This window comes from Lissotriton helveticus, chromosome 1_1, assembly GCF_964261635.1.
Source record: "Lissotriton helveticus chromosome 1_1, aLisHel1.1, whole genome shotgun sequence".
Lineage (NCBI taxonomy): Eukaryota > Metazoa > Chordata > Amphibia > Caudata > Salamandridae > Lissotriton > Lissotriton helveticus.
This window is the reverse complement of record NC_136057.1, coordinates 962,833,233-962,852,854: the sequence shown is the minus strand read 5'-3', so window position 1 is coordinate 962,852,854 and position 19,622 is coordinate 962,833,233. Positions and strand designations below refer to the sequence as shown.

Genomic DNA, 19,622 nt, shown 5'->3' with positions numbered 1-19,622 from the left:
CCCCTACCCCTCCCAGCCTCCCTGCCCCACCGTAACTCCCTCCACGGCCCGCGGCTGCTTATATCTCACCCTCCCTAATACACATAATATATTATTTGCTAAGAAGGTCTCTTTGTGTTGGTTTAGGGCGTGCCGATACTTTAGTGTCTTAGATTTGAAGGAATCACATCAGCATACACCAGCTCTCTCTTCATGTGAACCGCATCAAGTGTTGTGCATGTGTGTTCGGCAAAGCAATATAAAACCCGCCTCATGCCCAGAATTGGCAGAAGCTGCACTTATGTTATGAGTATGAAGTCGTGGAGATCAGACCTCATAACAATTCTGTATCGTGTTGTTCTTGAAACTTCAGCACTCGCTGTACAGATATAGTTTAACAAGTAAAGCAGATAGTAGAGCAATAACATATTATTGTCATGTAAATCACGATGAACTACTAGGTTGAAAGCTAAAGCAACAACTAAGTGTCGTGTGCAGAAGTTGCAAAAAAGGAAAAAATGGCGTTTAAACCGGTAATGAGTCCATGCTAACTTAACACGGTGTAAAGATATCCAGGACCTAGATGACACCTCCCCATGATCCGGAAACGAACTGAATAAGATAATAGAAGTGCCATCTCATGAGAGCAGATTGCAAGTTTATATGTGGACGGTCCGCAAGGTAAAACATTAAAAACTAGGAAAATTTAATGCTAAAGAAAAATAAAACAGCCAAGTACTTTATCGAGTCTTAAGCCAGTAGGCAAGCTAAATAATAAAAACTTGACAAATAAGTCAATGAATTGTCAATGAAATGCTAGTACTCAGCATATCAAACATGAAAAAGGTCTATGACATAACTGTGTATGCAAAATAAGCTGCAACAGCCTCCAATAGGAAGTCACCGTCTTCATCCGAAAAGAGTTCAGCCATCCAATTTAAAAGCGGAAAAGAACATACGTGCTCTCCCAGCACCGGATCCTCTATCAATATCAGAGGACAGCTCGGTGGGTTTTCAAGAAAGCTCTGTTCCAAGAAAGACTGTGTTGCCGCCAGTAAATTCCAGGGACCAATTAGTCCATGCATCAATGCCACAGCCATAATCCTTTCGCCAGGACAAACCAACTCGTGAGTAATGATAGGAGTCATCAGCTGATTAAAGTCGACGTCAGGAGAAACCGGTCCGCAGAGACACAAATCAATGGCCCAATCGAAATCACAGGTCAGGCAGTGAAATACAGGCTGGACACAGGTGAAGTAGGAGAATCGAAAAGATAATCCATATGCCGTGCTTAATATCGCCAACGGCATTGTGCCATAATATTCTAGCATGCGATTGCGGAACAGCGTCAGCAGCTGCAGGGCGGGAGCTTGCACAGGAGGGACATCCATATTTAAAAATGTAAAAAAGCACAAGAGCGTCCGCTGGTAATGCAAGTAAAAATGGGAATCCACGAAGCAGAGTGGAAAAAATAGAATGAAAGAAAGCAGGGATGACTCCAAAGATTTTCTCAAATGAAGTCACGAGACCACTGGTAACAACTTTAAAAAAGTGCGCCAGGCCCTTTGTGGAGGACGCGTTAGAGATAGTCCGAACCATCTTGCTGAAATGGAAAGGCGAATCTGTATTTAAAAGGGTCTGCACCTCTGTACGGGTGTTCGCTATGTGAAGCACGAAAGTTTCACGGGCCGAAGTCAAGGCCACCTCTCTCTGAGACAAAAGAGCTCTTATTCTTGTCATGCCGTTGAAATGTGCTCCCAAGGTTGGTATTTGTGGCCAGATTGAAAACTCCCTATGTTCATGTGTGGGAGGAAATAGAACATTTCTGCAGCAAATAACCCGTTCATTTACTGTTACGATAAAATGAATACTTTTAATTAACCCAGAACAATCTTCATTATTGAGCATCAAATAACTACCATTTTCCAAGAACTTGAACGTGGGGATGATAGCAGGAACTGGTGTGCCTTGCAACACGCAAGCCATATTTGGTCGGTGTTTGTTGCATGAACCGTGTAACTGTATGTGCCTACACATTAGTGAATGATCTGGCGTCTCAGTGCATTCCTCTCCATTCAGATAAACTTCTTGATCATCTTTGAAAATCTGTATGTGTATGGAAGCGACCAGACCTCATGAAGAAAACCACTACCTAAAGGTTAATAACGACCTATTGGTATATATTTCATACAATTTGAAAACGTATATAAAGCAAAAGGCAGCGTTATTAAACCGTGGATAAGGCACGTTGCCAAAGCAGTCAACCTTTTGGATTTATACTGGAAATGTTAAAGGAAGAATTACGGAGTAGGGCCTGTAAATCTTTAATGGACAACGAGTAAAATTACTCCAACCATCATATTCCTCTAACTCCGGGATAGTAGGGGTGTTTCATTTTTTAGAAGTAGCCAATCCAAAGCATTTGGTCTAGGAAATTGTTTCATTCACAAACAACATATGATTTGGGATGAGACATGCACGGTGGAAAGCCTCAGTGCCTTGTACCTGCCAGGTTCGTGAACCCCAAACTGATGTAGATCCTGGATATTTTTACTCTGTGTTAAGTTAGCATGGGCTCATTACTGGTTTAAATGCCATTTTTCCTTTTTTGTAACTTCTGCACACGACACTTAGTTGTTGCTTTAGCTTTCAGCCTACCTGCGTCAAGATCTATGCCTGCTTCAAGCAGGTGCAGGGTTTTGATGTAGCTTTGTCCTATCTGATTGTAAATGCGGCACACCGTGGGTGGCAGAGCAGCGGTGCACGTTAACTGGTGCATCCCTGGGGATGTGCTAGTTAATATAAATCTGCCCCTTTACATTTAATTATGTGCAGGGGACACAGAGTAGGTGAGGTTTATCCAAGGTTAAGAAGAGATGAGTCCTGTTCAGTGAAAAATTGGAGATAGGCTTCAGTATATTATATACTTAAGTAGTGTGTTAAGTTTTTGATGACTGTTATTAATTTACTGTTGGGTAATAGTGGTTAATAAAATTTTTTATTATATTTTACCACAGATTCAACTGCAGATTATTTCAAGATTTTAGGATGCCAAGCAAAGAAAGAGTGAGAAAGGCTGCAAAACGTCAAAGACAGCAGGACCATGGAATAATGCAGCAGTCCTCTAACAAAAAGATTTGTCAAGTCACCAAGAAAGCACCGGGTAAGAGTCCAAAAACAGTCATAAGAAATATGTCTAGTAAAAAAAATATTACTTCAGAAAATGTTTCAGTCCAGAAAAGGAGAAACAATTCAAATGGTAAGGAAAGGCCAATGAGAAATGTTACTGCTAGAGTAAGAGATAACTCTATGCATGAAAGTAGAAGGAAACAACAGTTTAGGGACATTCGTAAACGAATGTTCCGCAACAGGATAATTGGGAATTTGTTAAAAAATATTAAGAAAGGTCAACAGAAACTGGTTTTTTATAAGAGAAAAAAAATAGTTGAGAAAGTTATTGATCAGGCATTTGAAATTAAACGTAAGTTATTTATTTTGACAATCAATAGAATTAGGAAGCTAAACAAGGCAATTTATGATTTCAAAAGAAATAGTAGATGGAAGAGAATAGTTAATCGTAGTAATTTTTGTGAAGTTTTTTCTGGAGAATGGATGCATAGTTCAAACTCTGAGGCATTTTTTAATGAGGAGAGTTATTTCCAGGATAATGATTTGGTGCATGCAGTTGACACCAGTGGTCGAGCTTATGAAGTGAAAGATGGTTGTCCAGTTGAAAAAGAAAAAGTTGTGAGAACAGAGATAGAAGAGGTGTTAGGTAATGAGGTTTTAGGGAGACGTCCTAAGGGTCCTGTGTACACCTGGAAGTGTAGTAGTATTTGCAGTGTACGACAGGATTCCATCAATTTGCTTTGTGATTTTATACGGTCATTTAATAAGAAAAGTTTGAAGCAGAAAATGAAGTTGTTGCAAGAATTAGATCCTTGCAGAGTGAGAGAAGTGATAGGTTTGCATGGTCATTCACTGGCTTGTCTTTCCAGGAGAGTATGCCAGAGTGTTTTTCATCATTTCAGGATGCTAGCAGTGCATCATAATAAAGTGAGGAAATTAGTTATAATGTTGTATTATGCTAAGAGTCCAGCAATTATGCTTAAACAATTATGCGCTGCTCTTTTGCATGGTTCTGAAATAGATGTGAAGAATATATGTGAAGAAATTGAGTTTTGTTACTTTGGAAGTAAAGAGGAGAATGTTGAAATTGACCAAGAAGAAGAGAGTAATGTGGAAGATAGTGTACAGGTTTCCAGTACAGATAATTTCCAGAGGGAAATTGCGACGTTTGAGGTGAAATCAAGTGAGAGGCCAAATTTCACTTGTGTGTGTTGTCGACGCACTTATTATAAGAATCAGACTAAGTTAGTGGATTTATATGGAAAAAGTGAAAGGGAAAATAATAGTGAATGGAAGGATTTTACAACATACTTGATGGTAGAAAATTGTTTTGATTTGGGATTGGATCAACGTGTGTGTACTTATTGTTGTAACAAATTAAATCAAAACCAGATGCCTGCTAGAGCAGTTCATAATAATCTGGAATTGGTTGAGATTCCTTCTGAATTGAAGGATTTAAATACTTATGAATCTATTTTGATTCAAAGTATCCATCCCTTTCAGGCTATTGTAAGAATGGAGCCAAAGACAGGGAAATTGCCTCCATCAGATTTACAGAGAGGATTAAAGGGAAGAGTTGTTTATTTGCCTCTAGATTTGAAGAAAAACATAAACACAATTGGAGTAGAAAAAGTGGAAGAGGAACCTCTTGTTATCTTAGTTAATGTGGTTCCGACAAAGAATAAGAAAATATGGCAAGATTTAGTAGATGTTAGGAAAGTCAAAAGGGCAACATTGTATTTGAAAAAATATAATAAATATATTAAAAATTTATATGTTGCAGAAGAGGAAGTAAGTGAGGAAGAGGATAGCGATTTGTGTGCTGGTCAAATTGAGAAAGTAGAACCCTGTACTAGTGAAGAAATATATGAACATTATAGTGTTCATCCTTTGCATTCCAAGGAAGTCATGGGGAATGCTATTGAGTTGTTTCAAATGAAACAAGCGAAAGGGAGTCCCATTAGTGTTTGGGAGGAAAGTTTGGAAGCTCGGTGTTTCCCACAGCTTTTTCCAACAGGTCAGGGAGGAAGATATGATGAGCGACCTCATCAAATTCCTGCTTCTGAATACCGGACTTTGCGATTGTATGCAGGAGATCCTAGGTTTCGACAATGCATTCCTTATTTGTTTCATCTCCTGTTTGAAAGCGATCTGTCTGGACTGTCATATGCAGTGAACCACATCTTGAAAAGTGGTATACACATGCAAAACATCTCGGCAAGTGACTTTATGGATAAAGTCAATGTCCAAGACAGTATTTTGGATTCTCACCTGATTAATCTCATGGCGTGTCAGCGTGGTACTAATGAGTACTGGTACCGTCGTCATGGTGATTTAAAATGTATGCTGAGGAACTTAGGAACTCCCACATGGATCCTCACTTTGAGCTGTGCTGAGTATGGCTGGGAAGACTTACTTGAATTTCTACGAGAGGCAAATGCTAACGTAGAAAACATCGAATTCAAGACACCCGGAGAACTGTGCTCTTTGGATCCAGTCAATGTATGTAGGTACTTCAATCATAGATTTGAAGGTATGATGTCTTTCATCATGAATAAGAAGAATCCACCTCTTGGAGAGGTGTTGGATTTCTTCTGGAGGAAGGAGTACCAAGCAAGAGGTGCTCCTCATATACATATGTTGCTGTGGATCAAGGATGCACCTAAATTTGGAACGGATGCAGAAGACTCAGTGATGAGTTTCATAGAACAGTATTCTACGTGTGCTGTTCCAAACGCAAAGGAGAAAAAAAGCCTAAGAGAAAAAGTTCTACGTTTCCAAAGCCATCGATGTGGAAAGTACTGTCGTCGTAAATTCCGGAACAAAGACAAGTTCTACACCAAATGTCGTTTCGGCTTTCCACGACCGGTGATTTCTAAAGGAAGAGTGAACAGTTTGATGTCTTCGCTGCGACATAATGTGATGAAGAAATCACCTAAAAACACATACAATTTGAAGAGGAACGAAGAGTCTAAGTACATCAACGACTACAACCCGGTGATTTTGTCCATGTGGAATGCTAACATGGATATACAGTTTGTGGCTGATAACTGTATGGCTGTGGCTCGGTATGTGACATCTTACATCACCAAAAAAGAGAAGACAGAATTGAAGGATATGTGGGAGGACATTTCCCATGAAAAGAGCCTCAGCAAGAAGTTGTACAGTTTCAGTCTGAAGATGTTGTCGCATCGAGAAATCGGAGCTTACGAATGTTCTGACCGGTTGTCTTCAGCAAGTCTCTATGCCAAGTCCAGGAGTATCGTTTGGGCGAGTGTTGGTCTTGCTGCAACGCGTAATCGAGTTCTGAAACCTGTGCGGGAAATTGAGTATTTGGCGGAAAAGGAGCCAAACAGTACCGACATTTTGAAGAGCAACATGTTGGATACATATTATCCAAATCGAAGCAGTCACCTCGAGAATGTTTGTCTGTATGAGGTTCTGCAAAATTACATATTCAAGAGGAACATCAAAGAAGATACTGAGAAAGGAGTGTATGCTGTAATAGGAAGTGAGGGATGTCTGGTCAAGCAAAGAAAATGCCACTTGATAAACCATCGAAAATTGAGTGGCGAATCTCCTGAAAAAAAGGAGTTTTTCTATTTAGCACTTTTGCAACTTTTTAAGCCTTGGCGTGCAGAAAAGGAACTGCTTGGAGATTTCCTTTGTTACGAAGACTCATTCAATGCTGCCAAGGAGACCATAGAATGTCCTGCTTTTCCCAAATATGTAGAAATGTTGAATGTGGAAATTGAGCAGGAAGCAACGATTGCAGCCGAGATTGCCAGAGACAGTTCTCAGGACAGTCAGAGTTCTGCTTCATTGAGTCAGGATCCACTAGGAGGACCTCTTATCGAAAATGAAGCTGCCACTGCTATGAATGAAGTGGAAAGAGCCATGGCACATGCTCAGGAGGATGCGGTTAACTTAGAAGAGTTGGAAAGACAACTCAACGTTGAGCAGAGGAAAATATATGACGAACTTACCATGCAAATTGATCATGGATTAAGTCATGACAAGAAAGAGTGCTCATGTACGTCGTTGAAGCCTGTCCGACTGTACGTGAGTGGAGAAGCGGGAACTGGAATAAGTTTCCTTATTAAAGCAATTTCATGTTATTTGCAGGAAAGGACAGAGTCATCGCTGTCTTGTGTTGTCACCGCTCCAACTGGACTGGCAGCACATAACATTAAAGGGATTACTTTACATCGTTTACTGATGCTGCCAGTGGAGCATGACAACAAATTAGAATATCACAAGCTATCTGGAGATGCTTGTTTTGAAGTTTCAAGAGTCTTGAGGAAAATGAAACTTCTTATCATTGACGAAGTAAGCATGGTTTCCAATGTCATGCTTGCCTTTGTGCATTTGAGAATGCAAGAAGTTCTCAAAACAGAGTATGATGTGTTATTTGGTGGCAAACACATCATTGTTTTCGGAGATCTTCTGCAGCTGACACCAGTGAAAGGGCAACCTGTGTTCAAAATGCTCACGCATGAAGATACCAGGAAGTGCTTAGGGAGCATTGGCAACGTCAATATATGGTTAAACTTCAATTATGCTGAACTGCATGAAAATATGCGTCAGGCAAAGAATGAAGTTTACAAGACTATTCTACAAGATGTTAGAATTGGAAAAGTGACCGAGCATGGGAAAGAAGCTTTACATGCACGATTACTGACAAATTTATATCCAGACGAAGATGTTGTGCCTGAGAATATTTTTCAGAAAGTTACTGAGAAAAAATCTGGAATATGTTTGATGCCAACTCTTGCAGAATGTGCCAAATTCAACAACAAAATGTTGCATTTAGAAAAGCAAGAGATTGTGAAACTGGAAGCTATTGACAGAGTAGAGCATATGGGATCAACAATTATTTTGTCTGAGAATCTGAAAACAAAATTGGATTCATTAGAGAAGAGTATATCTAAAACTGCGGGTTTTGAAAAGACTCTGAATGTGTGCTTGAACTGCCGTATAATTTTAAGAAGGAATTTACATGTTGAAAGAGGTCTGGTAAATGGATCAATGGGTAATGTTGTTGATTTTGTGAAATACAGAAATAGAGATGGAATTGAATTTTTAAAAATTTAAATTTGATGGCATTGAGGAAGTACAGCTAATTGCTCGTTGTTCTGCTAGATTTTTGCTTGTAAAAGACTTATATGTTCGTCGTAAGCAGTTTCCTGTTTGCTTGGCATATGCGGTGACAATCCATAAATCGCAAGGTTTAAGTGTAGACTGTGCATTGGTGAATATTGGCAGTTCTGTGTTCAAGGAGGGTATGGCATATGTGGCATTGTCACGAGTTAGGACTTTATCGGGATTGTACTTGATTGAGTGTGATGTCACAAACATTTGTGCGGATCTAGATTGTGTTAAGGAATACAATAGGTTGAGAAGAGAGTATGCGCCACATTTGCCTCAGTATCCTTTGTTTGAGAAACGTGTGGTAGGCCGGAAACGAAGAAATGTGACCAATACTGGGGAGGTTGTAGCAAAAAGACGAAAAGTCGATGAACCTGAAATTATAAGCAGAAACAAAAAGGATTCTGTTGAAGATGTTGTTGGTTTTCAATTTGAAAACAGTTCTGGTGTCAACTGCTATGCTAATGTAGTGGTTAATGTTTTGTTTTCTCTAGAAAATGTAAAAGAAGAGATTGTGGTCAATTCTGATCAAAGATTTTGCAGTTTGTTAAATTCTGTGTTAGAGAAATGTAGCACTGATAGAACAAACATAGAAAGTGTGTCTGAAATTCGAAATCTGTTAGACAGATGTTCAGGCCAAACACAATTCTCTCAAAATAGTCAGCAAGATTGTCAGGAGTTTTTAATGTATATGCTTGATGTATTGCATGATGAAGGTGTAGATGTAGATCACCTGTTTGGGCTTTCTTATCAATGGCAGCATGACTGCGAGAACTGTAGGGTATCAAGTACTACTAGTGTAGACTCAGAAAGATTTATATATTTAACTTTGCCAGACAGTAAATCAGTCTCTTTTAATAAGCTAGTAAAAGCAGCTGATCACAACATGGAGTGTAGCCAATGTAAATCTGAAATGATGTCCACATTATTTATACGAACATATGGCCAGTATGTCATTTTAATGTTCCAACGATGTAGGCCTGATGGAACAAAATTGACAACTTTAATTAAAAATGTTGTGGCTTCACAGTTGTCAATATCAGGAAGGACTTTTGTAACTGTAGCAATTATATATCATGATGGTCCTTCAATAACATCAGGACATTATACAGCTTATTTAAAGTGTAGAAATGGCTGGTCATTCTGCAATGATTCTGTTTTAATTTTCAAAAAAAAATTGCCATATGACCTTAAAAACTCTTACCTGGTGTTTTTAAAACCAAAATTTTAGGGAAAGAATCTCGGGATGTGCTCTGAGGAATTTCAAGAAGTTCTCATAGCTCCTACACTATTTGGCCTTGAGGATAAGTGTAGTACAGAGACATAACTTCTTACCATAACACTGGACATCATGGAGAAATACGTGCACTTTGAATGAGTTCAGAAAAACTATTTCTTTTTATAAGCTAATTGAAGCAGCCAATCAAAACATGGAGTAGAGGGAATGTAAGTCTGCAATGCTGTCTACTGTTTTACATTGCTTTGTGATTAAAAGTGATGTAGAGAATTAAATAATTGTACTAGTCATAAAGGTAGTGTAAGTCTGCTTCATAGTAAGCAGTATCAGTGTGATAGGAAATGTAGAACATGATTGAGCAAGAAGGGGAAGATATTACTAGTCCAGGATTGTGTAAATGATCTTCAACATTTTAATTCTGAAAGTTGCGGAAATGCGAAAAGACGGGATTGGCTTACAAGAAATCCAAGAGTTATAAATGGGTCTGACAAGATTTGGCCTTGTGGAAACTTGTGGTAGAGAGCAAGAAGTCATTTATTGTATGTAACATGTTTTTGAAAACGATGGAGGTTTTCTTTCAGAAAGTGGCGGGTTGAAAGTAATAACAGCACAACAGAGTGTAAGCTGTTCATAGGACATCCTTGGCCGTCATGGAAAGTAAGTTAACTTTAAGGAGTTCTGAATTCTGATTTTTATGTTGTATGGGTTTTTTAAACACAATCATTTTGATTGTGTTTTTTTTTCCCCGCTGTTATATGATGAATACCTTCAAGTCACTGTTTTTAGTGAAATTTGATACATTCTGAGAACAGCAAAAATAAACCATTTAACATGTATAATTAATTCTGTTCTGTTTGTATTTATGATGTACATGTAGAACTGTGTAGGAGGCATGGAGAAGGTGAGGCTTCTGTAAGTGTCAAAGTTGTTGCATACAGTGAACACATTCACACATCGGTCCACTCTTCCTTGGATGTGGTGGAGGTGGTGGGGAAGCACCAGCTGAAGCTACTAAAGAAGCCATTGCTCACTGGTAACAAAGGGTCTTTCTCTCACAATGATGAAAGTCAGAGTGAGGAAAGAAAGAGGGATTTTCATCATTTGGGAAAAACAATAGTTCTCAACCAATGAAAAGTGTTCATTTTAGATTATATGACCTAGTCTTACATCATTAGGAAACCAAAAGTGAAATGAACCAATGAAAAGTGTTATTACCAAGTCACATGACCTGCTGTGTTTACGTTACACGCTTTGCAGGGCCTCCCGGTTTGCTTCCAGAAACCTGTGCTTTGCGACTCGGTAAGCGTACCAGTTCGCTAACGTAGTACGTCATATGACGTATCACGTGACAACGCGAAACGTCATGCGGACGGGAGGCGTCACGATGTTGTTTTCTAACGCGGCAGTTGCGGTAAAGAAACGTTTACCGGCTCGCGGTCTATTTCGCGGCATCAAGGTCAGCTAACGGGAAGCTTCCCGATTCGCGAAGTGGGAACGAAGAAAAAAAAATTTTAAAAAAAAAAGTTATTAATAAACATATAAAATATATTTTGGGATTTAAAGAAGAATACATTTTACAGCTACAGATATTTGCTATTAAAAAACCATTGAAATTCACTGAAAAAACCATAGGTTATAGATTATATATAGTTAGGAATTAGCATTTACAAAACCTTGAAAATTCACTGAAAAAACCATAGGTTATAGACCATATATAGTTAGGAATTAGCATTTAAAAAACCTTATTTTACTCACACAAAACCATTGAAATTCCATATATAGTTAGTTGCACTAACTATATATCGCGCACCCGCAATCCACTGCTGATGATGTCACATATTACATCATTCATGACATGGTCAGTGACATCACTGATGACATCACTGATGACATCTCAAATGACATCACTGATGACAACATCCAGTGATTATGTGTTTCTGTAAAGTTTAAATATGTTTTACATATTGAAGAATGAGTGGATGTATAAGTGTCTGAATGAAGGTTTTAGTAGGTGCGTGATTGACTGTATGAGTGAGTGATTAAATGCGTCTTACTAAATGCACGGGTTAGTGACTAAACTGTCTGAAAGTGTGCATCAGTATGTCTGTTGTTGTGCAAGCTGCTGCATGTGTTGATCAGTAGCTATATAAGTAGCTATATGGGTTATTGATTGGTTGCACAAGTATTTGTATGGGAGACTGAGTGTGTGTATGGCTGGCTGGGAGGTGTGTGACTCTGTGCAGATCAATGTGTACTTGTATCAGTGATTCTATAAGAGAGTAAGTATGTGTTAGTATATGTTTGAAAATGTAAGGTACTCTATGTTTAACTGTGTAGATTAGAAAATGGAAGTGTGATTGATTCTTTACAGGACTGACTAGGTGTGTGAGTAACTCCATGGATGAGTGGCAGAGTGTGAGTGTCTGTATAGGTGTATGAGTGCATATGATAGTGTTGTAAAGATGAGTGATTGTATGTATGAATGATTGTATGGGTGAATGAGTGAATGTGTGTGTAGACGTAGGAATCAGTGAGTGTGTATGTAGTAACTAGTATTGGTGTGTCAATGGTTTCAAAAATTATACTCTGTATTTAACACTGGGTGTAACAGAGGTTATATTAAAGTGTGAGGAGATGCATTGTATTGTCACATTAATGATATCATCATTGATGTGACCATTGATGTCAAATGAGATATCATCAGTGATGTCATTTGAGATGTCATCAGTGATGTCATCAGTGATGTCACTGACCATGTCATGAATGATGTAATATGTGACATCATCAGCAGTGGATTGCGGGTGCGCGATATATAGTTAGTGCAACTAACTATATATGGAATTTCAATGGTTTTGTGTGAGTAAAATAAGGTTTTTTAAATGCTAATTCCTAACTATATATGGTCTATAACCTATGGTTTTTTCAGTGAATATATATATATCTATACTACTATTATAAAGTAAGAACTGGGAACCTTTGAGGCAGGTAAACTCGGGAACCACAGCGCTAATCCAAACACCCAATACATCATTTAAATTGGCAGGGTGTCCAGAGTGACATAGGCTATATACCCCCAAAAAATATCCCTTCTTTAAAAAATATACCTTACAAAAAAAATAGTCCCTTCGAAGTAGCGCCGGCCGTGTGCGCTAACGTGCTGACATCATCAGGAGCGCGGGGAGGAGTGGTGAACAGCGTGAAGTTTTGCAGACTGGAGCGGGCTGGGAGGAGCGGTAAAATGCAGGATAGCGGGGAGGAGCGGGCTGAGGTACGTCAAACGGAGGAGCAGTAAACTTTGGGGGAGGACCGGTAAAGTTTGTCGGACTGTAAGCCTCATTGCCTTTGCAGACTGGAGCGGGCTGGGAGGAGCGGTAAACTGGAGCGTGGACAGGATAGCGGGGAGGAGAGGTGAACAGCGGTGACTGGAGCGGGCTGTAAGCCTCATTGCCACCGGACGCCCGCGGTTGGCTGAGGAGGTGCTTAGGGGCCCTTGGATTGTGGAGCGCGGGGAGGAAAGTTAAACTTTATAGCGCAGGGAGGAACGCTACGCTGTAAGCCTGATTGCCCCCGGTAAAGTTTGTCGGACTGTAAGCCTCATTGCCTTTGCAGACTGAAGCGGCCTGGGAGGAGCGGTAAACTGGAGCGGTGGACAGGATAGCGGAGAGGAGAGGTGAACAGCGGTGACTGGAGCGGCCTGTAAGCCTCATTGCCACCGGACGCCCGCGGTGGGCTAAGGAGGTGCTTAGGGGCCCTTGGATTGTGGAGCGCGGGGAGGAAATGTAAACTTTAGAAGTGTGAAACACCCCCCCTTCAATCCCAGCTCTGGCCCCAGATCTCAATCGGGGGTAAACAAGCCATTTGTGTGAGGGCAGGGCCGCTTTTACAAATTTAAGTGTGCCCCAGCTCTCGCTCTCCCAGCTCAGGAAGAGCATTCAGTACGCAGATGAATGCATATGCAACCCTGTTGCACCCAACCCTTCCTGCGTGATGGCTGTCTGAAAAGTATGCACAAAGCTTCCACTTTACCTTAGATGTGGATTGGAGTCAGGATGCAAAGCACAAAGAGTCATAAGCACATCGAAATGCCCACTTTCCAAAAGTGGCATGTCTAATACAGTAATGAAAAATTCTCCTTTACCCATAAGCAGGATTTATCACCACTCTTCGACACATACCAAACATGGCAATGCTACTCCTCCAGATCAGAAATTACCACTGAAAAATATATCAGGGAATTCCCAATGCAAACCTATGAGAGGAGCAGGCCTCCCAGCAGTGAGAAACCAAATAGACTATTTGTGACTACCAGGACATGCCACACAATGAAGGCACCTGTCCTACCTTTTATCTACACTGCACCCTGCCCATAGGGCTAGCTAGGGCCTACCTTAGGGGGTGACCTATATGTAGAATAATGGGTGTTTCAGGCTTGGCAAGTAACTTTAAATAACAAGCCACTTTGGCAGTAAACTGTGCTCGCAGGCCCTGCAATGGCAGGCCTGCGACAGGTTTGCAAGGCTACTTCTGTGGGTGGCGCAAGCAGCGCTGCAGGCCTACTAGTCAAATTTAATTTACAGGCTCTGAGCATATAGGATATCACTATACAAGGGACTTACTGGTAAATTAAATATGCCTAACAGGTGGTAGCCAATCATACGAACTTTGGGAGAGAGAGCACATGCACTTTAGCACATAATAGCAGTGGTAAAGTGCCCACAATCCTGAAGCCAACTAAAAGAATGATCAAGAACATTTCAGGAGGAAGGCAAAAATTGGGAATAGCCCTGCAAAAAAGGCCGGGTCCAACGGTATGTCAAGTTTTTATGCTGCTCAAAAGGGAGCAGATTTAAATGGAGGCAAAAAATAATAATTGATTTGCTGATAGTTCTGACTCCTTATCACAGAGTTGCATGGCATTTGACAATTGTCTAATATTTTTATCCTATTCTTGATATATTGACATTCATGCAAATCCATCAAGTATTGGCAAAGTTAAATGGGGCAAGGTTAGAAAAGAGTTAATTTGCTAATAACGTCAGGGCTGGTTAATGAATTTGTATGACTGTTAACTAGCTAAGCCTACAGCAGGAAAATCTGGTTTCAAACAGACCTCATCAGGGTGGCCGGGGTAAAGAAGGTTAGAAATTATTAGGTTTGCTAATATCTTTGGCAGTGTATCATAGACTTGTACAAACTTTGGCAGACCCTCAGCATGTTTAGCTTACTCTTAATTAGGCCGTGGCAAAAGATTATTTATGCCAGTGAAATCTAGTGTAATAACTGGCATTTGCTGTATGATTGTTATGCAAATATTCTGGGATTATGCCTTTTTTGCTACATCCAGTACTTGAGACTTTCGTTGGGTGAAAGTCCTATTGCGTCATTAAGGGAAGAATGTGAACAAACTGAAAGTGAGCAGCTGTTTTCAGTGCCATTCAATATTGCTTTTTTAGCATGAAATGCATCTTTGCACTAAAAATAGATGAAAGGAGGCAGTTAGCACTAAAAACAATGTGAAATGTCAACCCTAGCATTTCGAGTCTTATGCAAGTAATTAAAGAGAGGGCCCAAGTGCTAGGGCAGCACAAAAGTGTTAATTTGCTAAAATGTTAGTGTTTGTTAATAAAACTGATGGTATTAGACAGCAATAACCGCAATTAGGATAAGCCGCCGTGGAAAAGCATACATTTTACACCATCCTAATATGGCTGGCGGTGTCTGATAGACACCGCCAGCCATGTTAAAGCTTTTCCGCCGCAGTCGGAAGGCGACCGCGGCGGAAAATCTGCGGACGGAATGCAAGACCCACCAGCCATCCTAATATGGCAGTGGGTCTTTCTAGGGTCCGCGTCGGTTTTCCCGCATCCTCCAGGCCGGCGGTGGCTTCCGCCGGCCCGGGGGATGCGGGAAAACCGCAATCATAATAGGCCCCCTAGTACGAACCACTAAACCACAATAAAATTAAAACAATTATTTACTCCCCCACAAAAAATTATAATCCACTCCGGATCATTGTTAAACCTATGCCCTCACCACATCTTCAACAAGGCCTGCACAGCCATCGCACCCCATCTTCGGAAAGTAATCAACATCTCTTTCAAGACAGCAACCTTCTTTGAAAGTTGGAAGTACGCAGAGATCAACGCCTTACTCAAGAAACCTGAGGCGGACCCCAAGGATGTCAAGAACTTCCGACCCATATCCCTGCTCCCATTCCCGGGGAAGGTCACCGAGAAAATCGTCAACAAACAACTGACCCGCTACCTCGAGGAGAACAGCATCCTGGATCCTTCCCAGTCCGGGTTCCGCAGCAACCACAGCACCAAAACCACCCTCATTGCTATCCACTAAGATATACTAGTCATCATTCTCTCTCAGTCACTCTTACACGGTCATCCTCACATTGCCTAAACAGGAGCACAGAAACATTAAAATAGTGCTAAATTCAGGTTAACAAATGGTAGATGCTTTCAAGAGCCTAAATGCAAAGTTCTTGACAACCCATTTTTTATATGAGACCTGTTTATGTTCTATAGATTCTGAGCCTTCAGTTTCAAATGTGCAACATCAAAACACCAAACATTATTATTCAGATGGGCACATAGTAGGGAAAACGATGAACCCTCCAATGACATTGGATAACAGGGAGCACATCATCTCATGTCCATTTCTATGGCATTTATTTAAATGTACATTCATGATGTTCACTGACGCTGTACTCCCCTCATCCCTGCTCCTCCTCATTGCTTTAGTAATGTGGGCATAAATGTGGGAATGAATATCCACAGGACTTGAGAATTTAGGCATGTCCTTTCCACCTACATTCAACTTATATTTAAACAATAATCAATCTCTTATAAAACACTGCATTTCTATGTGTGCTTATTATAGCAAAACAATAGCAGTGTTACTCTGAACAATGCAGCAGGTTTTGTATAGGAGTGAGGGGAAATTGCGGAGTTTAACTCTACAGAAATCTGCGGAGTTGCATAAAAGCTCTGCAAGATTCCACAGAGTTCACCTAATGGTTGGAAAAAGGCAGGTTACACTGGTTGCGCTGCGATTTAGCCCTGGTAGCGCATTCTGTGCTGAAAAATCAGCACAAATGACACCACGCGGTGCATCAGAGGAGCGCAGCTACTCAGAGCTGATTTTGGTGCTGCTTGAGTAGATTTTTGGCAGTTTTTTGATCGTGAAATGTCACGACCGCCCGTGTTAGAAAAATCTCGTCTGATGTCCTCTTAACCACTGGAAATCATGGGTTGCCAAATCTCACTCGCACGTCCAACTTAACATTCTGGAGCCGTGTGCAAGAAAAACGTACGTTATGCATCGATTGGCGGAATTTGGTCTTAACTCAGCGTTATGAGTAACACGCAGTTGGCAAAATTCTGCCAACTCCTTAGGCGGAACTGAACATTCTGCCCTCCCCTAGTTTAGTTTTACACAATAAAAACTTTCATAGAATGTGTAGTTAAAATAAATACCGAGGGAAAGCACATACAAATATATGAATCACCCAAGCAAGTTGTACAATGTTTTGGAGACCTTACTAACATCTAGAAGTTGTAACATCACAGGCCAATGATCTGCACAGAACAACAATGAATTTTAAACCTGTCCAGTTTGGCAGTATGACGCCTGCTCCTGGCATATTCTATGAGCCACTATAGCACAATGTGGGCAATATCACAAAGTGAGCACTGAAAGTGCTATTTTAAGAAGGGTCTCTGACAAAGTTTTTGGTTCACTCTAGTCTTATATAGTTGAAGACCTGGGACAGTGCTGTATTACCACGCCAGGAAGTGGTAAATGGTTACTTGTAGCAGAAACTTTAAAGGCTTCCACTTTTGGTCTAAAATGCAGCAGCGCTTGTTAACCTATCTAAATAAACAACAGATCACAACACACTGACATATACAAAGCAACATAACATAATCAAAACAAAACAGCGCCCAACAACACAATCAATAGATAATGCAAGAAAGCAATCACACCACAGCACATTACATTGCAATAGTCAGCATAAAAACACAGCAGTACAAAAGAACAACAGAATGTATCCCTGCCACAAAAAAATGCCGCACAGCAAATATGCACAAACATTCTTGTCACACAATCGCCTCCTCAGAAACCTGCTTACATAATAATGTTTCCTTAATAAAGCTCTCTGTGATATTTCTAGCAGATTTGCTTTGTAAACATGGTGTGGTTGGTAGGTGTATTACACCTAACGTGAAACTTGTCGTTTTACACCGGGAAGAGCCACACAAAATACAGTTTGTCAGTTCTGTGCAGCTGCTAATGGATAATTGTTATTTTTTTCACAAGCAAGTCTGCCACTTCCTTTTCTGTCCACTGAGCATTACTGCCTAGCTCGTTGACGGTTCTTATCCCAGTACATAGTTCACCTTGGAGACAAATTGCTTCACCCTGACACACAGACAGTGTTTTGACAGATCACTCTGCATGCAGCATTTTAAGCCATTAACATTTTGATGTGTAACAGAAACTTACTGTTTTTCTGGCTGCACAACAGCAATTTTTCTCGTCTGCTGCACTGTGGAACAAGAAACGCATTTTAAATCAAGCAAAATGTAAGCGACATAGACACTTTGAAATTAATGATAGGATGTAAGTGAATGACTGGTTCATTTATTGGTGGTAAAGGCCTCGCCTGAATGTGCAGTGTTAAAAATAACATAGCCAGCTATTCATTACACATTTATGTTAAATGATCTGTTGTCCCTGTAATCGAAAGTGGCTTCCACATTAAACTTCACATGCCTGCCTTTGCAGATTTATAGCCTTGAAATCCAAGTGTACGAGAGCAAAAATACATCTATATTCACAGCCATGGCATGCACTGTAATTGGTCTCCGCCAGTAATCTGCTTTATCTTTATGTGGATTGAACTGCAGGGTATAGCAAAGAGTCTGCAATTGTGCTGTTATGAAACAGTCACGTGGACTGCTGCAGCGTCAGGATTAAAAGCCTCAGTGATGAAACAGACGACTGCAGAGGTATTGAATGTACTACTATTAGAGTGACGTGCAACATGGTTTGATGTGTGTGAGCAGGTGAAATTCAGAACTGGAAGCTGGGAGAGTTATACGATCTGAAACGCGGTATAAGTTGAGCAGTTACTCTTCCTATCAGGGCCGTTTCTAGGTGTTTTGCCGCCCTAGGCGAGAATTGAAAAATACCAACACCTTCCCTTTTACTACCATCACTCCCTTCCCCTTTCATCCAGTCTAACTGTCCTCTGCAGTTTCTCACTCTCTATACACTTTCATTCTTTCTCTTCCAACATCTCTCTGAAATGGCCCATAAGCACGCCGTGTCGGTGCGTTGTTAAAATCTACAGAAACATCACCGTCTTCAGGAATGCAATATAGAGTAAAATATGTGAAATGTAAACATGCACTGCGTCAGTGTCATGGATTGCCTTTAGGGTGTCAGTTATACTTCAGCAATCGTTCAGCACTCTTTGAGAACTTCAACTCCCAGTTACAGTGGCCCTGCTCGTTTTGCTGCAGAGTAGAATGGCCTGGGTGTACAACAATCTGCCCTCGGAGTCAGAGTGGATGCTTGGGATTGAAATTATGTTTGGGACGGGGGAGGGGGCTCCACTGTGATGCAGGGCAAGGGGAATAAAAAAGCATTGTGCCAACACCACAGCCTAGGGCAGCTCAGTAAAAAGAACCAAACAGCCAGTTTTAACCCGGAATCTCTACACTGCATGTGCATAGTAGGGACTGTTTGGGGTGCCTTGGCAGCACTTAAAACGGAAGGCGAGGCACCACCGGATCTGCATGGGGGCTGCAGCCAGTGACAGCGTTCCGATTGCGATCCGGATCATGTTGTTCTCCTCTATATTTTGAACATTACACAAGGAAAGCCTGTGGGGCAGCTCCGACAGGGATCAGCTTCATTGATCACAGGGTTGGATCTGGGCTGATTGTGGTATTTATTTTGATTTTTTTTTAACACAAACTTTATTGGGTTGTTCCGCAAATATAATACAATTGTACAATCCATCATACATTATGTTGTGAATAATAGGTATTAGGTGGGGCCATCTATTGATGGAATGAGATTTGTGTGGTAGTGTAGACTGTGTGATAGT

The 19,622-nt window shown here is 40.7% G+C and overlaps 1 protein-coding gene across 5 annotated transcripts in view; it reads right to left on the bottom strand.

The window, feature by feature from the left end:
• The window catches only part of SFMBT2 (Scm like with four mbt domains 2), a 1,092,424-nt gene that overhangs the window by 162,424 nt on the left and 910,378 nt on the right, over positions 1–19,622 (bottom strand). For all 5 annotated transcript variants that reach the window (XM_078677113.1, XM_078677108.1, XM_078677111.1 and 2 more), the window contains one exon: positions 18,011–18,053. In XM_078677113.1, coding sequence (XP_078533239.1) covers positions 18,011–18,053 — 43 coding nt within the window. The remainder of the gene's footprint in view (positions 1–18,010; positions 18,054–19,622) is intronic.